Here is a 23,506-nt window from a genome sequence, read left to right as displayed (position 1 = left end):
AATTACAAGGAGCATGCCTTCATGGGATCACTATTCAATATCTATAGCCTATAGTTTATTATTCTCAAATAAAGTGAAAAGCATATATTCAGTTCATGCATTTGTAAATTGATCATGGTATGAAAATAATTGCTAGGTTGATTATCCAAATTCTGCATGCTGTTTTGTGATTATAAAAAAACCTAAAACCTAATAAGGTGTCATATTTACAAACGAAACAGTAAATACAAAAATCTGTAAATGATTGACATACATAGGCACAAAATAAATTGTGACATTGGCTTTGGTCATGTGGCCAACAGTGCAGCTGTGGTATAATTCGACACATTCCGGTCTGTCCAGTGACTACTCACTGCATCCTGTGCCTATGAATTTACAGGCTTCTGATGCGCTCGAGCTGGAACGTGGCGCTCTACTTTATGCAACGCACTGTTTTATCTCTGCGGAAGAATACTCAAACACACTGGCCAGTGTCTGTTGACGCTGGAGAAATTGCAGTTATTTTTGAGACGGCGCTTCTCATTGGATACAGTGGACCTGCAATATTCTGCTCATTGTACGGGAGCCCAGGATTGGCTACGTTGGATCTGCAATGCGTCAAGCAATGGCGCCTAATATTACCCGAGTAGTTTAGGAAAACGGTGTGGCCGGACAGTCTACTTTGTATCACAGAGCGTTTTATAATACTATAATTATTGCTGTCGACAAGACGTTTCTTTCAGTCTGTCTAGTTCCTCAAAATCATACATCCTCATCTGGCAGGGGCTCGATTAGAGTTTTTTGGGAGGAAATGGTGGTGATCGGCGATTAGTCACCGCAAGCATACACGGAACTGTTTACTTTTAGTCGCGGAATTGAAAATGACAGGCGTATCAATGAGGGAATATATAATTAAAATATTAGAAATCCTGTGCTGATTGAGTCTATTTTGTGAATTAAACTACTGCATTCAAACCAATATTTACTTTTAGGCAATAATCTCGCAGTCTATGGAAGTGAGTTTGTGTGCTCATGCTCAAAGATAAAAAAGCCAAACTAAACCATACAATTTGCATTCAAGAGAACAGGATTTTAGCAGCCTAAAATTATGCGATTCCTAAAATTCTACCTCTCCAACAAACCACAGGCGCGTTCGAGATGACGTCATATTCATGCGACTGTTTACACGCAGAGGCTATCAACATGGCTCTATTTCCAGCTTTTGCAGGATTATCAAATACAAAAGCTGAGAATGCACATAAAGGTAAGACCCACAAATGTTTATTTGTATGTGTCAACCAGTTAGCCACCATTCTGTGACGACTTTTCAAAGAGAGATCTAGTGAAATTAAACGTAAGTGCAACGTTCCTGCTTGAAAGTGTCAGTGTCCTAGTTTTACTAGCTTGTTAGCTTCATTGGTCACAACCCAATTATACTATAGCTAGCTAAGTGTCTTTGCTCGTAACATAACATCCCCAAAATATGCATCCATAGCTATAATTTGATAAATATGAACGTTAGTTAGTCAGTGGTGTGGCCGGTTGAATAAGCATGATAAACAATTTACCTACACTCACTTACTGTAGGTCAGCAGTGCATTGACCCATCGGGCCCTCACCATAACCTTAATCTAACCAAAAAGGTGTACTATATAATGTCCTTATAAAATTAAACTCTAAACCCATTGGTACAATCCGATATGACAACACAATGCGATATAACTATTTTATCTTTAGTGCATTTACTGTATCAGTGGGCTTCCTTCTGAAAACAGCTGTCGCCAAACCTGATTAATTCCTGTGCTTAAAAGCCCTAGAGAACTGATTGCGATTGATTTGACATTCCTCTTCTCTCTCCTCAGAACTAGAATGGCTGAGTAATCAAAGTTTCCGCACTGACGACGCTCTCTCTCTTCACCAACGAGCCACTGAGAAAGCCAACGAAACACAATCGGCAGAAACAAGGTGTTATTATCATACGTGTTTAATCGTTATTCAATTATTTCTCTTTCACTGTGACTCAATAGTATTACATGCTCCATTGTACAGGAGACAGGATATGGTTCTGCCCCTTTGAGAAGCACTGGAGGTTTTATTGAGTAGCTTTGAATTTTACTACACGATCTTGTTGTTATTACACAATTATAAGAAATTTTCCTCCAAATATCTTATACTTTTGTGAGATGATGTGATCTCAGCATTGACGTGGTGGTAGTTTCACCCCAAAATCAACAGCTTGTGATATTTGTACTTAAATGTATACTACTAACATTTTTCAGCAGACTCGTTATACCAGAGAGGGAGGATAAGAATGACGTCCAATCCAACAAGAAGAAAAAGAAGGAGAAGAAGAAGAAGAAGAAAAAGAAGAAGCACAAGAAGAAGAGTGGAGAACCCTCTCCAGCAAGCAGTGGCTCAGATTCAGATACTATCTACCCCAGTGACCTCCTAAAAAAGGCTGAGAGCAGACCTCCCAGGTATATGACCTCACTCATTTTGTGCCCAGTGAGACCCAGGATACATGCTCTAGTAGGAATATATATGATCAGTTTTGCAATTTATATCATAATGAATAAGAGTATTTGGACGGGGGGGGGGGGGGTTGATCCTAGACCAGCACTCCAACCGTAAGATGCTTTTTTAATACTTGCCCATGGCTGGTATTATTGTAGTAGTTGTTCTGTTTAAGTGTTGCCAGGTAGGAGGGAGATTCATTGTCCGTGGCTCAGTGTGTTAGGGGAGGTATACTCTGGGGGTCTTGGCTGACTGCCAGTTGGAGTAGCTCTTGACTCAGACTCTGAATTCAACTGCGACAGCAAGCCTGGCTAGTCTCTGAGCTGCCAATGAAATTACCCCCCACCCGTACTCTTACCCTAACTTTAACCCTAAAACTAACCCTTAACATAATTCTAACACTAATTCTAACCTTCACCCTAAACCCCCTAGCATAGCATTTGACCTTGTGGGGACTAACAAAATGTCCCCAGTTGGTCAAATTTTTGTTCGGCTTACTATTCTTGTGGAGACTTCTGGTCCCCACAAGAATAGTTAAACACGTCAACACACACACACGCACCTTTCTCTCAATTCAAGCACTGGCTCCTCCACAGGAGATTTGTATAACTTATCCTTCAAGCTACAGTGAAATTATACTATAGTTGCCATTATTTTTTATCTGCACTGTACTGGCAATATTTAACGACTAATCTGTTACCGTACTGTCAATGTTTAATGATTATGTCTGTTTTATGAAAAGCTTTCTTATCAATTTCCATTATGGCATCATGTTTGTGTGAGGTAGCACCGCTAACCCTATATTGTCTTTTGTTCCAATCATGAAAACGCTGACTCGCTATGTCACCTACCCCTCTTTAAAGGTGTGGCCTATACTCTGCATTGATCCTGACTATCTCTGTTTGTAGTGAGGAGGTGCAGTTTCAGGTGGAGGGGTCTTTTGTGTGGTTGGATGACCTCCAGACCCCCACCGATCGGCCCTTCTGCGTGGACAGGAGAGCAGACCGTGCCAACTGGGAGTACAAATCACTTTACAGAGGAGATATCGCTAGGTAGGTAACCTTCCTTCCCCCTCCGCTGTACCACCCTCTGCCTCCCCACTTTAACACCCCTCACCTCTGCACCACCACTACTACTGCCATCTCAGCTCTGGTGTAGCTGTCCGTCAGCCATCATCAACCCACTCTTACCCTGTCCACACCGCTGAGCTATACTGCCCTGGCCTGGCTGCGCATCCACCAGGAAAAAGGACAATGCGAAAATAACCGTACGGTTCAGGTTGGCACGATAGTGTTGAAATGGTATCTGTTGGCCAGCAGTGTTTAGTTTACCCCCCAGGCTGGTTCTACTCCCAACGCAAGGTCAGTCAGAGAGGGAGTCAGTCAGCTCCATTACAGTACACATCATCACACGGGGGCTTGGGTGGCCAGAGGGTTGGGGGGGTGATAAAATCCCCATAAATTATTTTGTGCAAATTTATTATAAAACCCCCCCGGAAATATCACATTTCCATAAGTATTCAGACCCTTTACTTTGTACTTTGTTGAAGCTCCTTTGGCAGTGATTACAGATTCGAGTCTTCTTGGGTATGACGGTACAAGCTTGGCACACTTGTATTTGTGGAGTTTCTCCCATTCTTCTCTGCAGATCTTCTCAAGCTCTGTCAGGTTGGATAGGGAGCATCGCTGCACAGCTTTTTTCAGTTGGCTCTGGCTGGGCCACTCAAGGACATTTAAAGACTTGTCCCGATGCCACTCCTGCATTGTCTTGTTTGTGTGCGTAGGGTCGTTGTCCTGTTGGAAGGTGAACCTTCGCCGCAGTCTGAGGTCCTGATCACTCTGGAGCAGGTTTTCATCAAGACTCTCTGTACTTTGCTCCGTTCATCTTTCCCTTGATCCTGACTAGTCTTCCAGTCCCTGCCGCTGAAAAACATCCCCACAGCATGATGATGCTGCCGTCACCATGCTTCACCATAGGGATGGTGCCAAGTTTCCTCCAGATGTGACACTTGGCATTCAGGCCAAAGAGTTGAATCTTAGTTTCATCAGACCAGAGAATCTTGTTTTTCATGGTCTGAGAGTCCTTTAGGTGCCTTTAGCAAAACTCCAAGCAGGCTGTCATGTGCCTTTTACTGAGGAGTGGTTTCTGTCTGGCCACTGTACCATAAAGGCCTGATTGGTGGAGTGCTGCAGAGATGGTTGTCCTTCTGGAAGGTTCTCCCATCTCTACAGAAGAACTCTGGAGCACCATCAGAGTGATCATTGGGTTCAAGGCCCTTCTCCCCCGATTGCTCAGTTTGGCCGGGCGGCCAGCTCTCGGAAGAGTCTTGGTGGTTCCAAAGTTCTTCCATTTAAGAATGATGGAGTCCACTGTGTTCTTGGGAACCTTCAATGCTGCAGACATTTTTTTTGGTACCCTTCCCCAGATCTGTGCCTCAACACAATCCTGTCTTGGAGCTCTACGGACAATTCCTTCGACCTCATGGCTTGGTTTTTGCTCTGACATGCACTGTCAATTTTAGAATAAGACTGTAACAAAACAAAATGTGGAAAAAGGGATGGGGTCTGAATACTTTCCGAATGCACTGTACACTATATGGACACCCCTTCATATTAGTGGATTTGGCTATTTCAGCCACACCAGTTGCTGACAGGTGTATAAATCAAGCACACAGCCATGCAATCTCCATAAACAAACATTATTGGCAGTAAAATGGCCTCACCGAAGAGCTCAGTGAATTTCAACGTGGCACTGTCATAGGATGCCACCTTTTCCAACAAGTCAGTCAAATTTCTGCTCTGCTAGAGCTGTCCCCGTCACCCGTAAGTGCTGTTATTGTGAAGTGGAAAAGTCTAGGAGCAAACACGGCTCAGCTGCGAAGTAGTAGGCCACACCACAAGCTCACAGAACGGCACTGGCGAGTGCTTAAGCACGTAGCATTTAAAAATCGTCTGTCCTCGGTTGCAACACTCACTTCCGAGTTCCAAACTGCCTCTGGAAGCAACGGCAGCACAATAACTGTTTGTCGGAAGCTTCATGAAATGGGTTTCCATGGCCGAGCAGCCGCACACAAGCCTAAGATCACCATGCGCAATGCCAAGCGTTGGCTGGAGTGGTGTAAAGCTTGCAGCCATTGGACTCGGAGCAGTGGAAGCGCGTTCTCTGGAGTGATGAATCACGCTTCACCATGTGCCAGTCTGGCGGACGAATCTGGGTTTGGCGGATGCCAGGAGAACGCTACCTGCCGACTGCATAGTCAATAATGGTTTGGGTCTGTTTTTCATAGTGCGGACTAGGCCCCTTAGTTCCAAGTGAAAGGAAATTTTGACTCTTCAGCATACATGACATTCTTGACAATTCTGTGCTTTCAATTTTGTGGCAATAGTTGGGGAAATGCCCTTTCCTGTTTCAGCATGACAATGCCCTGTGCACAAAGCGAGGATCATACAGAGAAGGTTTGTCGAGATCGGTGTGGAAGAACTTGACTGGCCTGCATAGAACCCTGACCTCAAGCCAATCTTACACCTTTGGGATAAATTGGAATGCCGACATCGAGCCAGGCCTAATCGCCCAATATCAGTGCCCGACCTCCCTATTGCTCTTGTGGCTGATAGGAAGCAAGTCCCTGCAGCAATGTTCCAACATCAAGTGGAAAGCCTTCCCAGAAGAGTGGAGGCTGTTATAGCAGCATATGGGGACCAACTCCATATTAACACCCATGAGTTTGGAATGAAATGTTCAACGAGGAGGTGTCCACATACTTTTGGTCATGTAGTGACTTCTTTTAACTCAGTTTGCTTCTGACTATAGTTGTCTTCATTAGCATATTTCAAAGTTTGTGTCTATATACAGTGAGGGGAAAAAAAGTATTTGATCCCCTGCTGATTTTGTATGTTTGCCCACTGACAAAGAAATGATCAGTCTATAATTTTAATGGTAGGTTTATTTGAACAGTGAGAGACAGAATAACAAAACAAAAATCCAGAAAAACGCACGTCAAAAATGTTATAAATTGATTTGCATTTTAATGAGGGAAATAAGTATTTGACCCCCTCTCAATCAGAAAGATTTCTGGCTCCCAAGTGTCTTTTATACAGGTAACGAGCTGAGATTAGGAGCACACTCTTAAAGGGAGTGGGCCGAATCTCAGTTTGTTACCTGTATAAAAGACACCTGTCCACAGAAGCAATCAATCAAACAGATTCCAAACTCTCCACCATGGCCAAGACCAAAGAGCTCTCCAAGGATGTCAGGGGCAAGATTGTAGACCTACACAAGGCTGGAATGGGCTACAAGACCATCGCCAAGCAGCTTGGTGAGAAGGTGACAACAGTTGGTGCGATTATTCGCAAATGGAAGAAACACAAACGAACTGTCAATCTCCCTCGGCCTGGGGGGCTCCATGCAAGATCTCACCTTGTGGAGTTGCAATGATCATGAGAACGGTGAGGAATCAGCCCAGAACTACACGGGAGGATCTTGTCAATGATCTCAAGGCAGCTGTGACCATAGTCACCAAGAAAACAATTGGTAACACACTACGCCGTGAAGGACTGAAATCCTGCAGCGCCCGCAAGGTCCCCCTGCTCAAGAAAGCACATATACATGCCCGTCTGAAGTTTGCCAATGAACATCTGAATGATTCAGAGGACAACTGGGTGAAAGTGTTGTGGTCAGATGAGACCAAAATGGAGCTCTTTGGCATCAACTCAACTCGCCGTGTTTGGAGGTGGAGGAACACCATCCCCACCATCAAACATGGAGGTGGAAACATTATGCTTTGGGGGTGTTTTTCTGCTAAGAGGACAGGACAACTTCACCGCATCAAAGGGACGATGGACGGGGCCATGTACCGTCAAATCTTGGGTGAGAACCTCCTTCCCTCAGCCAGGGCATTCAAAATGGGTCGTGGATGGGTATTCCAGCATGACAATGACCCAAAACACACAGCCAAGGCAACAAAGGAGTGGCTCAAGAAGAAGCACATTAACGTCCTGGAGTGGCCTAGCCAGTCTCCAGTCCTTAATCCCATAGAAAATCTGTGGAGGGAGCTGAAGGTTCGAGTTGCCAAACGTCAGCCTCGAAACCTTAATGACTTGGAGAAGATCTGCAAAGAGGAGTGGGACAAAATCCCTCCTGAGATGTGTGCAAACCTGGTGGCCAACTACAAGAAGCATCTGACCTCTGTGATTGCCAACAAGGGTTTTGCCACCAAGTACTAAGTCATGTTTAGCAGAGGGGTCAAATACTTATTTCCCTCATTAAAATGCAAATCAATTTATAACATTTTTGACATGCGTTTTTCTGGATTTTTTGTTGTTCTTATTCTGTCTCTCACTGTTCAAATAAACCTACCATTAAAATTATAGACTGATCATTTCTTTGTCAGTGGGCAAACGTACAAAATCAGCAGGGGATCAAATAGTTTTTTCCCTCACTGTACGTATGCATGTCCACAGAAGCGGTGTAGTAAGACCCACTGATCTTTTTATTAACTGCACAAGGGCAACAACTTGAGTTCCAGATGATATCGGGTTTAATGTGTAGTCAGTACACACACACACCACAGCAAGTTAAGTGATATGTGATCAATATAGCCATGATTGGACTGGTGCTTGGTGTATTGCTGCAGAGGGACTTCCTTTTTGGAGGAGGTCAGGTGACGCAGACAATTCTGTTTATTTCTCCTTTTTTCTCTCTTTCTCACCCTGCCCTCCCTTACTGAGCTGCACACCAGTTCAAAACGCTCTCAATACATTGCTGTTTCTCTTTACAGGGATTCTACATATGACTGTAATGATTTTAATGTCTTTAAAGGTACAAAAGGAAAGGCTCTTCCTCTCTGGGTTTGGACCTGCGGTCTCAGGCCGTGAGCTGGGCTGAGTCTGGCCCAGAGAAGAAGAGAGTGGACAGGAGACAGAGACCCAACCGCTACTTCTCCCCCACCGTCCGCCAGCTGCTGATGTCTGATGGCAAACCCACGCTGCCCAGACCTCCACCAGAGGGCACCACCACCACCTTACCCTTCATCCCTGTGCCCTCCTGTCTGGAAGGTGAGGCAGAGGGGGGTGGCTCTGCCAAAGGTCAGGGCTCCTGGGTCAACCCCCTGGGGGTGTATGACTCCTCCACCTCCCTGTGGCTCCAGGGGAAGGGGAAGGCGGAGCATGGTAAGACAGAGGAACAACCTTCTACTCCCAGGGACAATGCTGCCGTCATGCTGGCTGAACGGGTGGAGAACTTCAACAGGAGGCTGAGGGAAACCCCCACAGACACACACACCTGGTTTCAGTTTGTCCTCTTCCAGGTACACTACTCAATGTCAAAACCCCATAATTACACACCACACCAATCAGTCCCTTCAAATCACATGAAATTTTACTAGGGCCAAGAGTTTTTCCGGGACATTTCAACGTGTCAGGAAAAATTCCAGTCCCTGGCCTGTTTCTTGATACAACAAATCACATAATAACTTCCAGAACTATATTACAGGACGAGGTAGCTGGGGCGCCTGGAGTGTTTGGTGACATCTCTGAGAACGAGACCGAGCGGCGGAAGAGGTCAGTGCGGGCCACGCTGGAGAAGAAGGTAGCCATTTTGGATCGAGCAGTGGAAAATAACCCGAGCTGCGTGGAACTGAAGCTGGAGCGACTGCGGCTCTGTAGGGAGCTGTGGGAGCCGGCAGCCCTGCTGAAGGAGTGGAAAAAGCTGGTGTTCCTGCACCCCAACAGTGCCCCACTGTGGAGGAAGTACCTGCTGTTCATGCAGAGCCACTTCAGTACCTTCTCCGTGTCAAAGGTCAACACGGTATACGGGAAGTGTCTGAGCACGCTGGCGGCGGTGCAGGATGGGAGCATGGTTTCTCACCAGGTGCTACCGGGCACTGATGAACACATGCTGGGTAATGGTCCAAGCCACATAATATATACTTTATATATAATAATGTTTGTATGAATAACTTATAAAGGACATTTCCCTCGCGATAGCTTCTACATTATAGACAGAGGATTACTGAAATGTGCACTAACTCACAAACTTGTTCTGTTTGGTTGTGATGGAAAGTCATTGCTTTTTGCTTTCTCGTCTTTTATTCACTGGCACAAGGCTGTACTGCAGAGGGGCTGAAACTTGAGAAGCATTAGCCAATGTAAATATTTGTAGAGGCGAGTATTATGGTTCAGGTTTCCCCTTGTCATTGTGTCCTGTCCTGCTGCTGTATTGAACTGTATGTGGTTCATTGTGCATGTTTGGACTGTGTCTGTGACCATGAAAGTTGAAGAGAAGAGTGGATTAGTTGTCATTCTATTGGAAGTGAAAGGTGCTGTTGTCTCTGCCGGAGTGTGTGTGTTTATGTACAGTGTTGTGAAAAAGTATTTGCCCCATTTCTGATTTTCCCTATTTTTGCATATTTTTCAAACTGAATTATCAGATCTTTAACCAAAACCTAATATTAGATAAAGGGAACCTGAGTTTGCAAATAACAAAAAAAGTGCTACTTATTTTATGTATTCAATTAACAAAGTTATGCAACACCCAATTCCCTGTGTGAAAAAGTAATTGCCCCCATACACCCAAAAAGTTACACTATTGAATCATCTGTCCATAGAACATTCTTCCAAGATTCTTGATGATTATTCAGGTGCTTCCAGGTGTTTTTTGTCAAACTTGAGTCAACTTTTTGGATGAGATGGGTCCCATTAAGTCTGACGAAAACCAAACACTGCATTCCACAGTAAGAACCTCATACCAACGGTCAAGCATGGTGGTGGTAGTGTGATGGTTTGGGGATGCTTTGCTGCCTCAGGACCTGATCGACTTGCCTTAATAGAAGGAACCATGAATTCTGCTCTGTATCAGAGAATTCTACAGAAGAATGTCAGGCAATCCGTCTGTGAGCTGAAGCGCAGCTGGGTGATGCAGCAAGACAATGATCCAAAACACAAAATTAAGTCTACATGAAAATGGTTAAAAAGCAACACATTTGAAGTTTTGGAATGGCCTAGTCAAAGTCCCGAACTAATCCAAATTGAGATGTGTCAGGATTTGAAACGAGTAGTTCATGCTTGAAAACTCACAAATGTTGCTGAGTTAAAGCAGTTCTGCATGCAAGAATGGGCCAAAATTCCTCCACAGCCATGCGAGAGACTGATCAACAACTACAGAAAGCATTTGGTTGCAGTCATTGGAGTTAAAGATGGCACAACCAGTTATTGAGTGTAAGGTGGCAATTACCTTTTCACACAGGGGAATTGAGTGTTGCATAATATTGTTAATTAAATAAATAAAATAAGTATACCTTTTTTTTGGCGTTATTTGTAAACTCGGTTCCCTTTATCTAATATTAGGTTTTGGTTGAAGATAGCATTCAGTATAGTGAATCAGAAAGGGGACAATACTTTTTCACGGCACTGTATCTCCTTTAAACTCCTTTCAGAAGTCTTTGGTATGGATTTGATGTGGTTATAATCTGTCGTGACAGACTAAATTTAATTAGCTGGCTAGCTAACTGGTTATGTGTATCATGATGTCATTGCCAGATGTTTGTGGGTGTGGCACAGGGCCTCGTTCAGTAGGCAAATGTAGAATTTTGCAGCTAGAAATGTCCTAAATAGAACTGACAAGATTCCTTTTTCCCAATGACTGACAATTATATCTGTTTTACACAGTACATATCTATCTGCAATGTTCTATAACATCTTTCATTCTCCTGAACAGACCCCCAAACAGGGTTGTGCTGCGTAATGCTTCTGACCACTGACAGGAGATGAGGAACAGATGGACTAGGGGAGAGGGAAAAGGAGGGTGAGAAAGGGAGAGAGGATCATGGATGTCCACTCCAGTGTCCATGCTGCTGAGTTATGATATGAGTACTACAGTCCTGGTCTATTCTCCTGGCCCTCTGGCATCTGCCCCTCAATTAGCCTAATGAAACTATCATCTAGTTAGACTAGCTGACCAGTGGTCAGTCTGGGCTGGACTGCTGCTGGGCTGGACATGGAACTGTCTTGTCAGGGCTTTAGCCTACTGAACAATGATAAGGATGGGACGCACTCCAGGAGCATTTCAAGTACAGCCTTAATTTAATGAAAAAGAATGGTAAGGTATTGATAAGGTTTAAACAATCAGAAACAGAAGTGAGTGCCTCACATTCTTTAGCCCAGGGTTTCCCATGCTTTAGCCCACTCAAACAGTCTTATCTGTTGACCACAGCTAACTGTTATGTAAGGGTAGAAAAATTTGATGGTATCCAGTGATGCTTCGCTTATTGAAATCACCTAGAATTTTATTGAACATACTGGAACTATTTAGGTTTATAGATCACCTACTGCAACTCATAGAAAATAGGCTAGCTGTTTCAGGTTCAACCAATGTATGTCATCACTCATGGCATCTTTGGTATTCTCAACTCTACCTAATAGATACAGAAGCTCTTCAATTTTTGTGTGATTTTACTGTTATAAGATGATGGTCCCAGACTCCCTCTTGTGGTTGAATAGTACATATTTCTAGCATATCTGAAGCTGCACTGTGGACGGATCAAACCGTGTGGGAGATGTATGCTGTATGTACTAAAATTCAACCATAGCCTCTGCTTACATAGCAGTGTTGGGCATATATCTCCACCTGACCTCTGAGGGAGACTGTTGGTCTTTTTGACTGTTTGGTTCCTTTTAGAAAATGCAGACGGTCTCTGTACTGGCAGTACAAGGCAGGTAGCCTGGTCCCAGATCTGTTTGTGCTGTCTTGCCAACTCCTATGACCATTGACAGCACAAACAGATCTGGGACCAGGTTACAATGTAACCCCAACTTAAAGGGAACATCTGCAGGAGACGGTTGCATTAATTATAACTTGATAATTATTCCGAATAATAAAGACTACTGTGAGGGGCAATAAAAAGCTTTTGAGAAGCTGACATATCATGTGACCTTAGGGATGTGCAGCTTTAATTCGCCTGCTGAGTTTTTCATTCAGGGAAGATTATCCATCTGTTATTACTTTAAAAATAAATAAACATCTCTCACTTTTTTCCTGATCATACTATTTTTTTTTCTCTGAAAGTCTGAGGATTTTTCAATGGATTCATCTTTAAGAGCTCATACTAAACAAATGCACACATGCTGGTTCTAATAGGTGGAAGTGAACTGGGTGCTCTGTGTGAAGAATTATAATTCCTGATGTGGTATTGTATGCTGTCTCCTCTCTGCAGCCATCTTCGTCCAGCAGTGTCATTTCCTCAGGCAGGCTGGCCACTCAGAGAAAGCTGTGTGTCTGTTCCAGGGCCTACTGGACTTCACCTTCTTCAAGCCAGACACTGTCAAGGACCTACCCACCAGACAACAGGTACACACACAGTCATTCCCCAAGTTCCTCTGCAAAGAACACACATGTTCCAACACATGTACTCATATACAGCTGGTAGCTCCCTCCAGAATAGACTGATGATGAATTGGCTGTTTATCCAAAGCCAATGCACCAATGCTGTTTGTTTTTTGTCACTGGCGTTAAAGCAGTGCTGGGGCCCTTTCCAGAGAGTGCCCTTCAGACTGGTCTGGGCTTTGTCACTTTACACACTACATGGAAACTTTGCTATGCTAAGGGGGTCGTTTTAAAATGCATGACCAGGTTTTAATAGAGACCTTTTTCCAGCAGTGGGGCATTCTAATTCGAGAGAAATTGCCTGTTTGCTCTTCTGTCAGAACTGCTGTAGTGGCTCACAGCTCACTGTCCCCCCAGCACCAGCAACATTACATAATGGAGACATAATTCTGAATGTATAATACCTCAAATGAAGCAAGGGCATGTTGCTATGTGTGTGTCCGCAGGGTAAACACAGCATTAGCTTTCATGAACTGTTTTAATTGATCAGGGTTGTATTTGTTGATGAGAGATCATCCCTTAACACTACGTCTCTGTTCCAAGGCCTATACTAGCGTAGCACTAAAATGAAGCAATATGTATTGGCTATGCATTTCAAGTGGTGTGGCTATTGGAAAATAGTCTAGGTCAATTGAGCTTTGTATTGTTAAGATATTGTTAAGACACCATATAGGATGTCTCTACCGAATTTGGAAGTACTCATGCCCAAAGCTCCATGTTCAGAGCCTGTCTGTCTTTTGTCTCAAGCAATGTGTCCTCCAGAAACAAATGCAGTATTAAACAGGACTACCTTTTATTCCACACTCTGAGTTTCTGCTGTTCTTCATGGAGGTCTGGTCTGCTGATCGCTGCAGCACTGTGTTGACGGCAGAGAGAGACATGCACTACCGTGGAGGGGCTAATTAATTCCATCTAGTTATTGTCCTGCAGGCTGTCCTGCAGTTCAGTCTGTTGTTCTTCCTGTCAGGAGAACTGCTGACCTCAGCGCAGATGGAGACAACTGACCATCAACCCATGAAACATGATATGTTTACGAATTATTACATTGTTGAAATACCCAACATTCCCTCTCCTCCACCCTCTGTGTGATTGTACAGTATTAATTACTGTAGTATTGAGGGATTGATATACATATCTGTGTTGTATTAAATCATCCCTTTGGCCTTTGCCCTTTGTGGTCCTCCAGGTGGAGTTCTTTGAGCCATTCTGGGACAGTGGGGAGCCCCGTGTCGGGGAGAGAGGGGCCAGTGGATGGAGAGCCTGGATGACCCAGCAGGAGAGAGGGGGCTGGCTCCAACCCAGTGAACAAGGTTAGCAACTTTATAGCCTTGCCTGTACTAAAACCTGTACTAACACTTTACATGGTTGCTCTTATTTCTGTGTTATAACACTTTAATTGCACTAGTAGCAGCATAATATTAGGACGTTTTGGCGACGTAAGTCATAGTGTTGTAATGTTAACCTTTGGAACCTCTGTGTGACAGATGATGGAGATGAAGAAGATCAGGAGGAATTGGAGGTGAAGGATAAAACCTGGCCCAAGTGGAGGATCTGGTTGGATGTGGAGACATCACGCGAGGCCATCCATTGGCTGCCGTGGAGGCCGGACAAAACCAAGGGCCAATCGGTGGAGGACTGTGAGGACCCGGACCGACAGGTATTGGCTGTGATTACTGGTGATAGTGGTGCCAAAACTGGGACATATCTACCATTAAAAAATGGGTTCTTACTGTTGCTATTTATGTCTTACCACTTGCCTGCATGTGTGTGTTCTATGTAGGTGCTGTTTGATGACATTGGGCCGTCTATGATCCGGCTGGTCCGCCCAGACCTCCAGCTATGTCTTCTTCTGTCCTTCCTGCACTTCCTGGGTCTGCCTGCTGACACTTCCTGTTACAGCGCCCCCTCCTGTAGCCTGCTGCTGGATGATCAGGCTCTACTGGGGGATGTTCACCACCCTGACTCACCACTGACCTCCTATGACCTCCCTGTTCCTGGGGTCAGCCCCGTGGGTCACATGACCTCCCTGCAGGGTACCAGGAGGGGGGCGGGGCTGTGTAAGCAGGGGGAGGAGTTTGTAGACAACGTGTTCCAGATGGTTCTGCCTCTGTTCTCTGCTCAGGAGAGAGCTGTCCTCTCACTACACTGGATACAGTATGAGAAGCTCAAGGTAAATCCAGGTTACCCCAGCTATAAGCTTTAGAGCCAGGCAAGCATATGCTCAGCCAAGTTCAATTACTTTGGTAATCGTGAAGGAATTTTAAGTTAATTGTAGTCAGGATGAAATGTACATATTTTCATTCCATTTTAATGCTGAACTTTGTGTCCTTCCCATTTCATTCTCCATTGAGATTCTCCCACTAATGCTCATGTCTCTCCTGTCCTTCCACTCTGTATGTAACATTAAGGTGCTGAGGTGCGTGCGCGGCAGGAACAAGAAGCGTGTGAAATCCCAGGGGAAGAGGAGCAAGCGCCTGGCCAAGCGCCTGCTGAAAGAGCCAGAGAACCGGGGCCGCCTCAGCCTGTGGAGGGAGTACGCCCACCTGGAGTGGCTGCTAGGGAATTTGGACGAGGCCCACAAGGTGTTCGACACGGCCCTGGGACTGGGCGTGGCAGGAGGGCTGGCAGACCCTGCCCTGTGTGACCTCTGCCTGCTCTACGCCCAGCTGGAGGTGGAGGAGGCCTGGCGAAGGGATAAGGGCGGAGCAGGGACGACTGTTACGACCGCTATGTCTTCACCAGCGGTCTATATCCTCACCAAGCTAGCAGAGGGTAGTTCGTATGCCCCCTTCTTGGGACAGTTGGCTCCAGTGGCTGTGCTGAAGGCCAGGAAGGCCTATGAGCAGGCTGTGGTGAGCTCCCTGCCTGGGCTGGACGAGGGGGCCGCGGGGCAGGGGCAATCCAAGAAGTCCAGGCGGGTCAAAGGTCTGGTGGGGTGTTACGCCCTATTCCAGTACCTGACTGTGGGGGTCGATGCTGCTGATGCAGTCTACAACCTAGCCAGGAAGAGGCTGGAGCAACACTCCAGTATGTCAGCCCAGGAGTCAGCTAGCAGTGAAGTTATGTGTGACATACAGACACTGAGCTCTGTCTCAGAGTGTGAGGCCCTGGCTGTCCAGCAGGTGGCGCTGCTGCGCTACCACACCAGCACCAACGTGTACCCGCTTAGCCATATCAGACTGGCGCTGACCTCGGCCCTGGCCCACTTTGCCTCCAGCACTTCTCTGTGGCAGTTGTATGTGCAGGTGGAGAACCGCTACCACAGCGCCGGCAGGGCTCGCCGCTTCTTCCACAGCGTGACCAAGGCTAGTACCAGTGTCGTGCCACGCCTGTTCGCCATCAGCGCAGAGCAGCAAAGGAAGCAGCTAGTGGACTCTGTTCAGAGGTGAGAACACTAAAGATGAAGGCTCTAATCAGTATCACTTAATCTAATAATGTCAATAACAGGACACACAAACACAAAAAAGGAATAGAACTACTGTAGTAGCTCACATTTAGATTCATTTCGTGGATGTTTTTCCATGAGTTGTTATTGTTTTCTTCTTGGCAGGTCTGATTGCTATGGCGACACCCTCTCCACCCTGCCAGAGAACGGCCTGAGCAACCGTATCCGCTCGCTATTTGAGAATGCCATAGCAACAGAGCACGGGGTCCACTGTCCGTTGCTGTGGAGGATGTACATGAACTTCCTGGTAAAAAAGACGCCTCTTTAAAACATGAACTTCCTGTTAAGACGCCTCTTTAAAACACCCTTTAAATCATTGCAGTTATCAGAACCTCAGGTTTGTTCCAACAGCCGAGGGATGAAGGAGACTTGGAAGTATAGCTGAAGCTGGCGTCTGGTGTTTTGTTGTGTGTTGTCGCTGGCGTCTGGTGTTTTGTTGTGTGTTGTCGCTGGCGTCTGGTGTTTTGTTGTGTTGTAGCTGACGTCTGGTGTTTTGTTGTGTGCTGTAGCTGACGTCTGGTGTTTTGTTGTGTGTTGTCGCTGACGTCTGGTGTGTTGTTGTGTGTTGTAGCTGACGTCTGGTGTTTTGTTGTGTGTTGTAGCTGACGTCTGGTGTTTTGTTGTGTGTTGTAGCTGACGTCTGGTGGTTTGTTGTGTGTTGTAGCTGACGTCTGGTGGTTTGTTGTGTGTTGTAGCTGACGTCTGGTGGTTTGTTGTGTGTTGTAGCTGACGTCTGGTGGTTTGTTGTGTGTTGTAGCTGACGTCTGGTGGTTTGTTGTGTGCTGTAGCTGACGTCTGGTGTTTTGTTGTGTGTTGTAGCTGACGTCTGGTGTTTTGTTGCGTGTTGTAGCTGACGTCTGGTGTTTTGTTGCGTGTTGTAGCTGACGTCTGGTGTTTTGTTGTGTGTTGTAGCTGACGTCTGGTGTTTTGTTGTGTGTTGTAGCTGACGTCTGGTGTTTTGTTGCGTGTTGTAGCTGACGTCTGGTGTTTTGTTGTGTGTTGTAGCTGACGTCTGGTGTTTTGTTGTGTGCTGTAGCTAACGTCTGGTGTTTTGTTGTGTGTTGTAGCTGACGTCTGGTGTGTTGTTGTGTGTTGTAGCTGACGTCTGGTGTGTTGTTGTGTGTTGTAGCTGACGTCTGGTGGTTTGTTGCGTGTTGTAGCTGACGTCTGGTGTTTTGTTGTGTGTTGTAGCTGACGTCTGGTGTTTTGTTGTGTGCTGTAGCTAACGTCTGGTGTTTTGTTGTGTGTTGTAGCTGACGTCTGGTGTGTTGTTGTGTGTTGTAGCTGACGTCTGGTGTGTTGTTGTGTGTTGTAGCTGACGTCTGGTGTTTTGTTGTGTGCTGTAGCTGACGTCTGGTGTTTTGTTGTGTGTTGTCGCTGACGTCTGGTGTGTTGTTGTGTGTTGTAGCTGACGTCTGGTGTTTTGTTGTGTGTTGTAGCTGACGTCTGGTGTTTTGTTGTGTGTTGTAGCTGACGTCTGGTGGTTTGTTGTGTGTTGTAGCTGACGTCTGGTGGTTTGTTGTGTGTTGTAGCTGACGTCTGGTGGTTTGTTGTGTGTTGTAGCTGACGTCTGGTGGTTTGTTGTGTGTTGTAGCTGACGTCTGGTGGTTTGTTGTGTGCTGTAGCTGACGTCTGGTGTTTTGTTGTGTGTTGTAGCTGACGTCTGGTGTTTTGTTGCGTGTTGTAGCTGACGTCTGGTGTTTTGTTGCGTGTTGTAGCTGACGTCTGGTGTTTTGTTGTGTGTTGTAGCTGACGTCTGGTGTTTTGTTGTGTGTTGTAGCTGACGTCTGGTGTTTTGTTGCGTGTTGTAGCTGACGTCTGGTGTTTTGTTGTGTGTTGTAGCTGACGTCTGGTGTTTTGTTGTGTGCTGTAGCTAACGTCTGGTGTTTTGTTGTGTGTTGTAGCTGACGTCTGGTGTGTTGTTGTGTGTTGTAGCTGACGTCTGGTGTGTTGTTGTGTGTTGTAGCTGACGTCTGGTGGTTTGTTGTGTGTTGTAGCTGACGTCTGGTGTTTTGTTGCATGTTGTAGCTGACGTCTGGTGTTTTGTTGTGTGTTGTAGCTGACGTCTGGTGTTTTGTTGCGTGTTGTCGCTGACGTCTGGTGTTTTGTTGTGTGTTGTCGCTGACGTCTGGTGTTTTGTTGTGTGCTGTAGGTGTCAGAGGGGAAGGTGGAGAAGGGAAGAGGGATCTTCTACAAGGCTCTACAGGACGTCCCATGGGCCAAGGTGAGCACAGTGACCGATGAAATTATGAAACGGTGATAATTAGTTAGCTCTTTGGTGTGTTTTGGTCAAAATATATGACATGGTTTCTGACGTGTGTGTGTGTGCTCACGCGTGTCCATCCAAAGGGTTTATACATGGACGCGGTGCAACTCTTCCCTGAGCACGTGCAGGAGTTCCTGGACCTGATGACAGAGAAGGAGCTCAGACTGAGGGTTCCCATGGAGGAGGTGGACATACTGCTGGAGGACTGATGCTCTAAAACCCTTCCCACAGTGCACTGGGGCCTGGCTTCCTCATACACTCCACTGTGGATACCCAAAGTTGTGCACTGACCAATAGAACAACCAAGTGTCCTCATGAAGAAGAGCATTTTACTTTTCAAACAGACGTGTGAATAAATGATGTTACACTAATTAGTGTTAATTCAATATTTTGATGTATTGCATATCCATATTTTTATATTTCCAGCTTTTTATGGATTCTTAATCCATATTTTGATGGATATAATATCCTATTTTTATGTCAAAGATTTGTTTTGAAACGGATTAAAAAAGAGAACTGAAATAAACGCTTTGTTTCCTAATGCTGGCCTATCAACCTTTATTTAAGAATGAGCTCTGAGCTTTCAGCCAATGTGAACCCTGAGGGATGCTTGTGTGCATTTCCTGCGTGGATAACGACATCATCACAGCTTAATTAACAGTGTGGAAAGGAGCACACCTGAGTGTACACTTCAGCGCCAGGAAGAAGAGAGGAAACACACACGAGGGTAGAGAAGCTTTGTATAGTCTTTTTAATGCTTGTCCTTCAGAGTAGTAGAGCATCTACTCTGGCTGTCTTGGGTGAGTGATGCTTCTGATGACCTTTAACCTATGATGATGTTCCTCTGTCAGAGGCCAATCCAGTAAACTATCTACTACATACTACTCAGGCTATGATGATGTAATATTTCATTAGTGAAATATACAACCCCTTCGGAAAGTATTAAGACCCCTTGAATTTTTCCACATTTTGTTCGGTTACAATCTTATTCTAAAATGGATTAAATTGTTGTTTTTTTCATCAATTTACACACAATATCCCATAATGACAAATCAAAAACTGGATTTGATAAATTTTTGCATTTAAAATGAAAAACGGAAATCACATTTACATAAGTATTCAGACCCTTTACTCAGTACTTTGTTGAAGCACCTTTGGCTGCGATTACAGCCTCGAGTCTTCTTAGGTATGACGCTACAAGCTTGGCACACCTGTATTTGGGGAGTTTCTCCCATTCTTCTCTGCAGATCCTCTCAAACTCTGTCTGGTCGGATGGGGAGTGTTGCTGCACAGCTATTTTCAGGTCTCTACAGAGATGTTCGATCGGGTTCAAGTACAGGCTCTGGCTGGGCCACTCAAGGGCATTCAGAGACTTGTCCCGAAGCCACTCCTGCATTGGCTGTGTGCTTAGGGTTGTTGTCCTGTTGGAAGGTGAACCTTCACCTCAGTCTGAGGTCCTGAGCAGGTTTTCATCAAGGAGCTCTGTGCTTTGTTCCGTTCATCTTTGCCTCCATCTTGACTTGTCTCCCAGTCCCTGCCGCTGAAAAACATCCCCACAGCATGATGCTGCCACAACCATGCTACACCGTAGGGATGGTGCCAGGTTACTCCAGAACTGACGCTTGGCATTCAGGCCAAAGAGTTCAATCTTGGTTTCATCAGACCAGACAATCTTGTTTCTCATGGTCTGAGAGTCCTTTAGATGCCTTTTGGCAAACTCCAAGCGGGCTGTCATGTGCCTTTTACTGAGGAGTGGCTTCCATCTGGCCATTCTACCATAAAGGCCTGATTGGTAGAGTGCTGCAGAGATGGTTGTCCTTCTGGAAGGTTCTCCCATCTCCACAGAGGAACTCTAGTGCTCTGTCAGAGTGACCATTGGGTTCTGGGCACCTCCCTGACCAAGGCTCTTCTTCCCCGACTGCTGAGTTTGGCCGGGAAGCCAGCTCTCGGAAGAGTCTTGGTGGTTCCAAACTTCTTCCATTTAAGAATGATGGAGGCCACTGTGTTGTTGGGGACCTTCAATGCTGCACAATCTTGTCTTGGAACTCTACGGACAATACCTTCGACCTCATTGCTTGGTTTTGGCTCTGACATGCACTGTCAACTGTGGGACCTTATATAGACAGGTGTGTGCCTTTCCAAATCATGTCCAATCAATTGAATTTACCACAGGTGGACTCCAATCAAGTTGTAGAACAGCTCAAGGAAAATCAATGGAAACAGGATGCACCTGAGCTCATTTTCGAATCTCATAGCAATGGGTCTGAATACTTACAGTACCAGTCAAAAGTTTTAGAAAACCTACTCATTCAAGGGCTTTAATTTAATTTTTACTATTTTCTACATTGTAGAATAATAGTGAAGACATAACTATGAAATAACACATGGAATCATGTAGTAACCAAAAAAGTATAAAACATATTTCATATTTGAGATTCTTCAAAGTAGCCACCCTTTGCCTTGATGACAGCTTTGCACACACTTGGCATTCTCTCAACCAGCTTCACCTGGAATGCTTTTCCAACAGTCTTGAAAGAGTTCCCAAATATGGTAAGCTCTTGTTGGCTGCTTTTCCTTCACTCTGCGGTCAAACACATCCCAAACCATCTCAATTGGGTTGAGGTCGGGTGATTGTGGAGGCGAGGTCATTTGATGCATCACTCTCCTTCTTGATCAAATAGCCCTTACACAGCCTGGATGTGTGTTGGGTCATTGTCCTGTTGAAAATCAAATGATAGTCCCACTAATCGCCAAACAGATGGGATGGCGTATTGCTGCAGAATGCTATGGTAGCCATGCCGTTTAAGTGTGCGTTTAATTCGAAATAAATCACAGACAGTGTCACCAGCAAAGCACCATCGCACCTCCTCATCAATGCTTCACGGTGGGAACCACACATGCGGAGATCATCCGTTCACCAACTCTGCGTCGCGGTTGGAACAACAAATCTCAAGTTTGAACTCATTAGACCAAAGGACAGATTTACACCGGTCTAATGTCCATTGCTCATGTTTCTAGGCCCAAGCTAGTCTCTTCTTCTTATTGGTGTCCTTTAGTAGTGGTTTCTTTGCAGCAATTCAACCATGAAGGCCTGATTCATGCAGTCTCCTCTGAACAGTTGATGTTGAGATGTGTCTGTTACTTGAACTCTGTGAAGCATTTATTTGGGCTGCAATTTCTGAGGCCGGTAACTCTAATGAACTTATCCTCTGCAGCAGAGGTAACTCTGGGTCTTCCTTTCCTGTGGCAGTCCTCATGAGAGCCAGTTTCATCATAACGCTTGATGGTTTTGCGACTGCACTTGAAACTTTAAAAGTTCTTGAAATGTTCTTCATTGACTGACCTTCATGTCTTAAAGTAATGATGGACTGTCATTTCTCTTTGCTAATTTGAACTGTTCTTGCCATAATATGGATTTTTACCAAATAGAGCTGTCTTCTGTATACCACCCCTACCTTGTCACAAAGCAACCGATTGGCTCAAACGCATTAAGAAGGAAAGAAACTCCACAAATTAACTTTTAAGGCACACCTAATTGAACTACATTCCACGTGACTACGTCATGAAGCTGGTTGAGAGAATGCCAAGAGTTTGGAAAGCTGTCATCAAGGCAAAGGTTGGGTACTTTGAAGAATCTCAAAAATAAAATATTTAGATTTGTTTAACACTTTTTTTGTTACTACAGTTGAAGTCAGAAGTTTACATACACCTTAGCCAAATACATTTAAACTCAGTTTTTCACAATTCCTGACATTTAATCCTAGTAAAATTTCCCTGTCTCAGGTCAAGAAGGATCACCACTTTATTTTAAGAATGTGACATTTTAGAATAATAGTTGAGAGAATGATTTATTTCAGCTTTTATTTCTTTCATCACATTCCCAGTGGGTCAGAAGTTTACATACACTCAATTAGTATTTTGTAGCATTGCCCTTAAATTGTTTAACTTGGGTCAAACGTTTTGGGTAGCCTTCCACAAGCTTCCCACAACAAGTTGGATGAATTTTGGCCCATTCGTCTTGACAGAGCTAGTGTAACTGAGTCAGGTTTGTAGGCCTCCTTGCTCACAAACACTTTTTCAGTTCTGCCCACAAATTTTCTATAGGACTGAGGTCAGGGCTTTGTGATGGCCACTCCAATACCTTGACTTTGTTGTCCTTAAGCCATTTTGCCACAACTTTGGAAGTATGCTTGGGGGTCATTGTCCATTTGGAAGACCCATTTGCGACCAAGCTTTAACTTCCTGACTGATGTCTTGAGATGTTTCTTCAATAAATTCACATCATTTTCCCTCTCTCAGGATGCCATCTATTTTGTGAAGTGCACCAGTCCCTCCTGCAGCAAAGCACATCCACAACATGATGCTGCCACCCCCGTGCTTCATGGTGTTCTTCGGCGTGCAAGCCTCCCCCTTTTTCCTCCAAACATAACAATGGTCATTATGGCCAAACAGTTCCATTTTTGTTTCATCAGACCAGAGGACGTTTCTCCAAAAAGTATGTTCTTTGTCCCCATGTGCAGTTGCAAACCGTAGTCTGGCTTTTTTATGACGGTTTTGGAGCAGTGGCTTCTTCCTTGCTGAGCGGCTTTTCAGGTTATGTCGATATAGGACACGTCTTACTGTGGATATAGATACATTTGTACCTGTTTCCTCCAGCATCTTCACAAGGTCCTTTGCTGTTGTTCTGGGATTGATTTGCAGTTTTCGCACCAAAGTACGTTCATCTCTAGGAGACAGAACGCGTCTCCTTCCGGAGCAGTATGACGGCTGCGTGGTCCCATGTTGTTTATACTTGCGTACTATTGTTTGTACAGATGAACTTGGTACTTTCAGGCGTTTGGAAATTGCTCCCAAGGATGAACTAGACTTGTGGAGGTCTACAATGTTTTTTCTGAGGTCTTGGCTGAATTCTTTTGATTTTTCCA

General features: G+C 45.0%; 1 protein-coding gene across 2 annotated transcripts; it reads left to right on the top strand.

Annotated features, from left to right (window-relative positions):
- The first annotated feature begins 550 nt into the window (after positions 1–550).
- On the top strand, positions 551–19,122 carry nrde2 (NRDE-2, necessary for RNA interference, domain containing). Of its 2 annotated transcripts, none has more exons than XM_082955709.1 (14): positions 551–1,243; positions 1,842–1,944; positions 2,262–2,456; positions 3,402–3,545; positions 8,311–8,797; positions 8,983–9,391; positions 12,701–12,834; positions 14,057–14,180; positions 14,355–14,527; positions 14,651–15,040; positions 15,279–16,255; positions 16,421–16,562; positions 18,468–18,539; positions 18,665–19,122. In XM_082955709.1, the coding sequence occupies exons 1-14, from the start codon at positions 1,138–1,140 to the stop codon at positions 18,788–18,790; spliced, it is 3,582 nt and encodes a 1,193-aa protein (XP_082811835.1). In that variant the 5' UTR covers positions 551–1,137; the 3' UTR covers positions 18,791–19,122. The 2 variants fall into 2 exon arrangements, with proteins under 2 accessions (XP_082811835.1, XP_082811834.1); XM_082955708.1 differs by having other exon boundaries at positions 553–1,243; positions 2,259–2,456.
- Positions 19,123–23,506: the final 4,384 nt, after the last annotated feature.

Source organism: Salmo salar, chromosome 09, assembly GCF_965601325.2.
Source record: "Salmo salar chromosome 09, fSalSal1, whole genome shotgun sequence".
Classification (NCBI taxonomy): domain Eukaryota; kingdom Metazoa; phylum Chordata; class Actinopteri; order Salmoniformes; family Salmonidae; genus Salmo; species Salmo salar.
The sequence above is the reverse complement of the archived record's forward strand: the minus strand, read 5'-3'. Positions and strand labels throughout refer to the sequence as shown.